An 8350-nucleotide genomic window follows, 5' to 3' on the forward strand; every position below is an offset into this window, starting at 1 on the left:
TCTGAATGGGGTTGGGGAGGAAGCTTAGCTAGCTAGGTTCCCTAGGCTACTCCAGTCAAGAGAGGCACTGTTATATGGGATGATAAATAACATTAAGGCTGCCACATGTTTTTCGCATTTCCGGATACCTGACAAAAATTCTTGATACTATTTGAAAAGTTAAATTATTTTGAACCCCCATACCTAACACACACACACAGACTAGGGGCATTTTCTTTTTGTCTTTCGTTAAAAATATTGCGATTGCGATTTGACTTGTGATATTGATCAAAATACTTGGGTGAACTGTTGGAATCATTCAAATTAAATGATTTATATTAAGAAGCAAAGTGAAAAGCAGCATCATTCTTGTTTGTAACAATTTGTTGACTGCATTTGACCTAACAGAACAGCATGAAACTTATATTGAATCTAATAATAAGGAGGAGGAACTGTACTGCTTGATTGATAGACGGACGGACGGACGGGGGGGCAGCTGCAAGATGCGAGTGAGAGAGACAAACGGAGTAAGCAAAACAAAAACAAAAAACGGATGTTACACGCGGCTTAGTGGCGTTTAGAAAATAGTGTATGTGATATTCATATTGTACGTCAAGATTACGATTTCGATATGAATTAGATTCATTGTGCAGCCCTAACTAACGCATGCGCGCACACACACACACACACACAGGGCTAGCCACTAACCCCACTTCCCCTGACAACAGGAAAAGCCAGGAGCAAAATATGACCCAAAACAATACACAACATGGTTCTGCTCCTTGACTGAGTGTCACCAAGTGAGAAATTACTGTGCTTATGTATGAAAACATCGGGCCACCTGTCTCCTGCGGTGTGAGGTACTACTGGGACTGTAATGGAACACATTAATCTTGATTAAGGAGATATCGGAGCATGCTCCTGTCAGTTTGCTCACATTGCCATTGCTGATGATGCATCTTTGACTCGCTGCGTTACAGTAGTAAATACAATAAGAAGTGAGGATGGCAGATATAGCGGATAGTCATACAGTACTAAATAGTATCTACCCTCCTATAGAGAGAAGTGATAGCTGGTGTGTTTGTCAGGTTGAGAGTGCAGTATCAGACCATGAGGCATCAGCAAGCCAATAAGGTGTGACAGATGTGGTATGCCAACACTATCGCCTGATCATACATTCATATTGACAAGCGAGACATGGGGAACACCCTTATTCCATACCGCACACAGATTACTAATAAAAGCTTTATTGGCCTTTGTCACTTCACACACACACACACACACACACACACACACACACACACACACACACACACACACACACACAGAGTAATTGCAACTATATTCCAACCAGGTCTGTTGTGATTGATAGGGTTCATTATAACAAGAATACTTTACTGTGCAAGCTGGCAGAACACATACAGGGTGCCAGAGAACAGAGTCACAGGGGAAGGGAGATTACAAACAGACAGGGGGTCCATTTTGGAAAGATATATTTACAATACATGCAGGTTTAATTTGCTCTGTGTGTGTGTGGGTCGTGTTAGGTCTGGGTGACGATGATTGGTCAGACCAAAGTGGGTTGGTCACATAGTGGAAGTCTAAAGTTTGGCAGCCTTCTCTAAATTCACTACAACCTCAGGCACTAACGTTCATAACTATAACATGTTTAACGCCTGTGTCTTACAGTGGCTTCAGAAAGTATTCATACCCATTGACTTACTCCACATTTTATTGGTTTACAGCCTGAATTCAAAATGGATTAAATTGTTAGATTTTCCTCACCAATCTACACACAATAGCCCTTAAAGGAAAAAAGTGAAAACATGTTTTTATATTTTTTTGCAAATTTATAGAAAATGAAATACAAAAATATCTAATTTACTTAAGTATTCACACCCCTGAGTCAATACTTTGTAGAAGCACCTTTGGCAGTGATTGCAGCTGTGAGTCTTTATGGGTAAGTCTAAGAGCTTTCCACACCTGGATTGTGCAACATTTGCCCATTATTATTTTTTTAATTCTTCAAGCTCTGCCAAATCGATTGTTGACCATTGCTAGATAACCATTTTCAGAACTTGCCATAGAGTTTCAAGTAGATTTAAGTCAAAACTGAGCATTCACTATCTTCTTGGTAAGCAATTCCAGTGTAGATTTGACCTTGTGTTTTAGGTTATTGTCCTGCTGAATGCTGAATTACTTCTCCCAGTGTCTGTTGGAAAGGTTTTCCTATAAGATTTTGCTTGTGCTTAGCTCCATTCTGTATTTGCTTCATTATCCTGAAAAACTCCCCAGTCCCTAACGATTACAAGCATACCCATAACATGATGCAGCCACCACTATGAGTGGTACTCAGTAATGTGTTGCATTGGATTTGCTCCAAACATAACACTTTGTATTCAGGACAAAATCTTAATTGCTTTGCCACATTTTTGCAGTATCACTTTAGTGCCTTACTGCAAACAGGATTCTTGTTTTGGAATATTTTTATTCAACACAGGCTTCCTTCTTTACACTCTGTCAATTAGGTTAGTATTGTGGAGTAAGTACAATGTTGTTGATCCACCCTCAGGCTGTAACACAACAAAATGTGGAATAAGTCAAGGGGTATGAAAACTTTCTGAAGGCACTGTATGCATACATTTATGACATTGTAAATAAAAAAATCAACCACTCTATTCCCAACTAAAGTAATCAACAAACTGTTCTGCAATACTGAGACTAAGACACTGTAACTTGTCCCAAATTGCACAAGTGCCAAACCAATGAGAAATGAATTAGAGATACAGAGAAAGACATCAAGACAATGGCATCAGCTAAAAAAAATTAACTTTCACCAATTCCAGAATGTATAATGATTAACAGAATATCAGCTGGTTTGGATTTAGATGTCAGAACTAAATCCGTTTTAGAGCACAAACAACCAGTGAAAATATTTGTAATTCTATTTAAACTGTGTATATCTTACAAACTGACAGGTGGTATAGGCTACACAGCTGAATTATTTGGGTCTACAATTCTGTGGACAACTCAACTCCGTACCCCGATGTCACCTTTAAATCTGAAACATATTGTGTTTTAACAATAATGAGGCATTTTCTATTGAACTCCCATTGCCTTCAAAAAATGTGGCTGCAGATGTTTTGCACAACAAATCAATTCTCAATGGTCTGTCTTTATTCAAACTGTGTAGAGTGTTCATAGGTCTATGTATATCAACTGGCTAATAGTCATCATACTAGTATGCCTACACTGGACTTCATTAAAAGAAAATCAAGCAGCCCTTTTATTTAGCTACACGTTAAAACAATGTTTTTACTAGTGTTTCTGTGTAGTTACTCCTCTCAATAGGTCTCTGATGAGAATAGGCTAATTTCAAGAATTCTAAATTCCATCCATGACTAGGCCCACAACTTTCATTTTGAAAGCAGATCAAAACCTGTCCTGGTACTGTAATACAATCAGACATGGGTTCAAAAACTATTTCAAATATCTCAATTACTTTCACAAAAGTTTGGACAACTACTCATTCAAGGGTTTTTCTTTATTTTTAAAAATGTTCTACATTGTAGAATAATAGTGAAGACATCAGAGCTATGAAATAAGAATCATGGAATTGTGTAGTAACCCAAAAAAAAGTGTTAAACAAATCAAAATACACTGCTCAAAAAAATAAAGGGAACACTTAAACAATACAATGTAACTCCAAGTCAATCACACTTCTGTGAAATCAAACTGTCCACTTAGGAAGCAACACTGATTGACAATAAATTTCACATGCTGTTGTGCAAATTGAATAGACAACAGGTGGAAATTATAGGCAATTAGCAAGACACCCCCAATAAAGGAGTGGTTCTGCAGGTGGGGACCACAGACCACTTCTCAGTTCCTATGCTTCCTGGCTGATGTTTTGGTCACTTTTGAATGCTGGCGGTGCTTTCACTCTAGTGGTAGCATGAGACGAAGTCTACAACCCACACAAGTGGCTCAGGTAGTGCAGCTCATCCAGGATGGCACATCAATGCAAGCTGTGGCAAGAAGGTTTGCTGTGTCTGTCAGCGTAGTGTCCAGAGCATGGAGACGCTACCAGGAGACAGGCCAGTACATCAGCAGACGTGGAGGAGGCCATAGGAGGGCAACAACCCAGCAGCAGGACCGCTACCTCCACCGTTGTGCAAGGAGGAGCAGGAGAAGCACTGCCAGAGCCATACAAAAATGACCTCCAGCAGGCCACAAATGTGCATGTGTCTGCTCAAACGGTCAGAAACAGACTCCATGAGGGTGGTATGAGGGCCCGACGTCCACAGGTGGGGGTTGTGCTTACGCCCAACACCGTGCAGGACGTTTGGAATTTGCCAGAGAACACCAAGATTGGCAAATTCGCCACTGGCGCCCTGTGCTCTTCACAGATGAAAGCAGGTTCACACTGAGCACGTGACAGACGTGACAGAGTCTGGAGATGCCGTGGAGAACGTTCTGCTGCCTGCAACATCCTCCAGCATGACCGGTTTGGCGGTGGGTCAATCATGGTGTGGGGTGGCATTTCTTTGGGGGGCCGCACAGCCCTCCATGTGCTCGCCAGAGGTAGCCTGACTGCCATTAGGTACCGAGATGAGATCCTCAGACTCCTTGTGAGACCATATGCTGGTGCGGTTGGCCCTGGGTTCCTCCTAATGCAAGACAATGCTAGACCTCATGTGGCTGGAGTGTGTCAGCAGTTCCTGCAAGAGGAAGGCATTGATGCTATGGACTGGCCCGCCCGTTCTCCAGACCTGAATCCAATTGAGCACATCTGGGACATCATGTCTCGCTCCATCCACCAACGCCACGTTGCACCACAGACTGTCCAGGAGTTGGCGGATGCTTTAGTCCAGGTCTGGGAGGATATCCCTCAGGAGACCATCCGCCATCTCATCAGGAGCATGCCCAGGCGTTGTAGGGAGGTCATACAGGCACGTGGAGGCCACACACACTACTGAGCCTCATTTTGACTTGTTTTAAGGACATTACATTCAAGTTGGATCAGCCTGTAGTGTGGTTTTCCACTTTAATTTTGAGTGTGACTCCAAATCCAGACCTCCATGGGTTGATAAATTGGATTTCCATTGATTATTTTTGTGTGATTTTGTTGTCAGCACATTCAACTATGTAAAGAAAAAAGTATTTAATAAGATTATTTCTTTCATTCAGATCTAGGATGTGTTGTTTATGTGTTTCCTTTATTTTTTTTAGCAGTCTATATTTTATATTTGAGATTCTTCAAAGTAGCCACCCTTTGCTTTGATGACAGCTTTGTACACTCTTGGCATTCTCTCAACCAGCTTCATGAGGTAGTCAAATGGAATGTGTTTCAATTAACAGGTGTGCCTTGTTAAAATATCATTTGTGGAATTTCTTTCCTTCTTAATGCGTTTGAGCCAATCAGTTGTGTTGTGACAAGGTAGGGGTGGTATACAGAAGATATCCCTATTTGGTAAAAGACCAAGTCAATATTATGGCAAGAACAGCTCAAATAAGCGAAGAGAAACGACAGGCCATCATCACTTTACGACATGAAGGTCAGTCAATCCGGAACATTTCAAGAACTTTTAAAAAGTTTCTTCAAGTGCAGTTGCAAAAACCATCAAGCGCTATTATGAAGCTGTCTCTCATGAGGACCGCCACAGGAAAGGAAGCCCCAGAGTTACCTCTGCTGCAGAGGATAAGTTCATTAGTTACCAGCCTCAGAAATTGCAGCCCAAATAAATGCTTCACAGAGTTCAAGTAACAGACACATCAACATCAACTTTTCAGATGATACTGTGTGAATCAGGGCTTCATAGTCGAATTGCTGCAAAGAAACCACTACTAAAGGACACCAATAAGAAGAGGAAACTTGCTTGGGCCAAGACACATGAGCAATGGAAATTAGACCTGTGAAAATCTGTCCTTCGTCTGATGATTCCAAATTTTAGATTTTTGGTTCCAACTGCTGTGTCTTTGTGAGACGCAGAGTAGGTGAACGGATGATCATCACATGTGTAGTCCCCACCGTGAAGCATGGAGGTGGTGTGATGGTGCTTTTCTGGTGACACTGTATGTGATTTATTTAGACCAGCATGGCTACCACAGCATTCTGCAGCGATACGCCATGCCATCTGGTTTGTGCTTAGTGGGCCTATCATTTTGTTTTTCAACAGGACAATGACCCAAAACACCTCCAGGCCGTGTAAGGGCTATTTGACCAAGAAGGACAGTGATGGAATGCTGCATCAGATGACCAGGCCTCCACAATCCCCTGATCGCAACCCAATTGAGATGGTTTGGGCTGAGTTGGACCGCAGATTGAAGGAAAAGCAGCCAACAAGTGCTCAGCACATGTGGAAACTCCTTCTAGACTGTTGGAAAAGCATTACAGGTGAAGCTGGTTGAGAAAATGGTTAGTACATGATTCCATATGTGTTATTTCATAGGTTTGATGTCTTCACTATTATTCAACAATGTAGAAAATATAAAAAATAAAGAAACCCTTGAATGAGTAGGTGTCCAAACTTTTAACTGGTACTGTACATTTGAAGTAAGTATTCAGATAGGCCTATATTTTATTTGAAAAATAAACCAAGTAGTTTAATATTTGTATTTATTTATAAATAGACTTTGAACATTTTTGAAGAACTCAAATACACCGACTCAAATACACTCCCATACATTTAACCCAGGTATTTGAAATAAGTATTTTAACACTGTCAAATTGAACTTGGCAGACGATTTGGTTTTTACAAATAAACATTGAAGTACTCAAATATAAGTACTTGTTTAGGGCTGTGTATTTGAAAATACTCAAAATAAAGTTTCAATACCATATAGTCAAATACATGTATATGAAACCAGGTCTGCATACAATCCCATGTCTGCTGCCCAGGCTGCTAGAAGTGTAAATTGAGGCAAAAGAGGCTAGACTTCCATACAGCTTCTCAGGACCCCAGCTGCCATGGCACAGATTGACTTGTCAACAACCCTCGTCATAACTTGCCTACATCCTCTCCCTCTGCTTCAACTCTAAACAGCCTCCACACCTCAATAAAATAACGGGAATTTTATAATTGCCCGCTGCTATTGGGTTTGCAAAAGCAAAACAACGGTACGTACAGTATCCAAGCTAAATCGACGTCGCAGCCTATGATGGTGCACATACTTTGCCCCAACTTTGTTTGAAGTTAGCGGTGGCTACATTGTAAGGTTGTGACAACAACGATATCGTGGACACAAAAGTAAAGAACAGGCTACGTCTTAATTGTTACTTGTTGCGAAAGCACGCTTGTTCTTTTCTGATCTCCCAGAGCAGTCACGGCGGCACTGTTTGAAGAGCTAACAGAAGTGAAAGCTTGAACACTGAAAGCTAGTGGTTTTGAAACTTACCAACCAAGCTTGAGCCCGTCCCCGAACCAAGCAAGAGGTACCAGATCCACATCATATGGTATTTTCCAGCCTGCTTTTATCCACCCCGCCGTGGCCAACAATCTGGGCAATATAAAACGTATTTGGTTCGCTTTTATCTTCACTTTTCTGGTTGTTTTATCCTTTTTTTCTCTCTCTTCGGGCCAAAGTTCTAAAATCGCTTGCGTAAAGAGGTGGCTTATCGCTGAGACAAACGTGTGGAATAAGTGCTATGGAGGAGGATGGCGGTGGCAGGGGAGTTGGAGTGAGTGGGGATCGGGTTATCGCTGTGAGAGAGAGGCGGAGACTTGTGGTTGCTACAGAAGACTAGAGGTCGGTTGGGAGTAGGACCATGTGCAGCACTCACAAACTCTTTATCACAGAACTTGTGATATAGCCAGGCCAATGTTTATTCAAAAAGTTTGGCACATCCTATTCTATTCAGCCATTAGTTATTCCTCCTTTATACGTCCCGTGTGGCTCAGTTGGTAGAGCATGGTGTTTGCAACGCCAGAGTTGTGGGTTTGATTCCCACGGGGACCAGTACGAAAATAAATATATGAAATGTATGCATTCACTACTGTAAGTCACTCTGGATAAGAGCGTCTACTAAATGACTAAAATGTACTTTATTAGCTTGTGAGAGAAAATCTCTGTTGACTTTAGATACCTGGGAAAAGACATGTCACGTGTGCACTCAGTGAGAAGTTTGAATAAGCTACAGCTCCTTGTTTGCTCTCTGCCCCCAAAAATCGAATTCATGAAAACATCAGTTGACATTTTTAAATGTGCATGTTTTTTTTCTCCCTATGTGAACTTCTATTTCAATAAGAGAAAGTACACTGCATATTTTACCTTTATTTAACTGGGTGTAACCGATGTGAAATGGCTAGCTAGTTAGCGGTGGTGCGCACTAATAGCGTTTCAATCGGTGACGTCACTCGCTCTGCGACCT

General features: G+C 41.4%; 1 protein-coding gene across 1 annotated transcript in view; it reads right to left on the reverse strand.

The window, feature by feature from the left end:
- LOC123728309 (low-density lipoprotein receptor class A domain-containing protein 3) overlaps positions 1–7800 on the reverse strand; it is a 147483-nt gene extending 139683 nt beyond the window's left edge. The window contains exon 1 of the mRNA XM_082957291.1: positions 7378–7800. Within this exon, the coding sequence (XP_082813417.1) occupies positions 7378–7432 (55 nt within the window). The 5' untranslated portion in view covers positions 7433–7800. The remainder of the gene's footprint in view (positions 1–7377) is intronic.
- Positions 7801–8350: the final 550 nt, after the last annotated feature.

Source organism: Salmo salar, chromosome 10 (assembly GCF_965601325.2).
Source record: "Salmo salar chromosome 10, fSalSal1, whole genome shotgun sequence".
In the NCBI taxonomy this organism is placed as follows: Eukaryota; Metazoa; Chordata; class Actinopteri; order Salmoniformes; family Salmonidae; genus Salmo; species Salmo salar.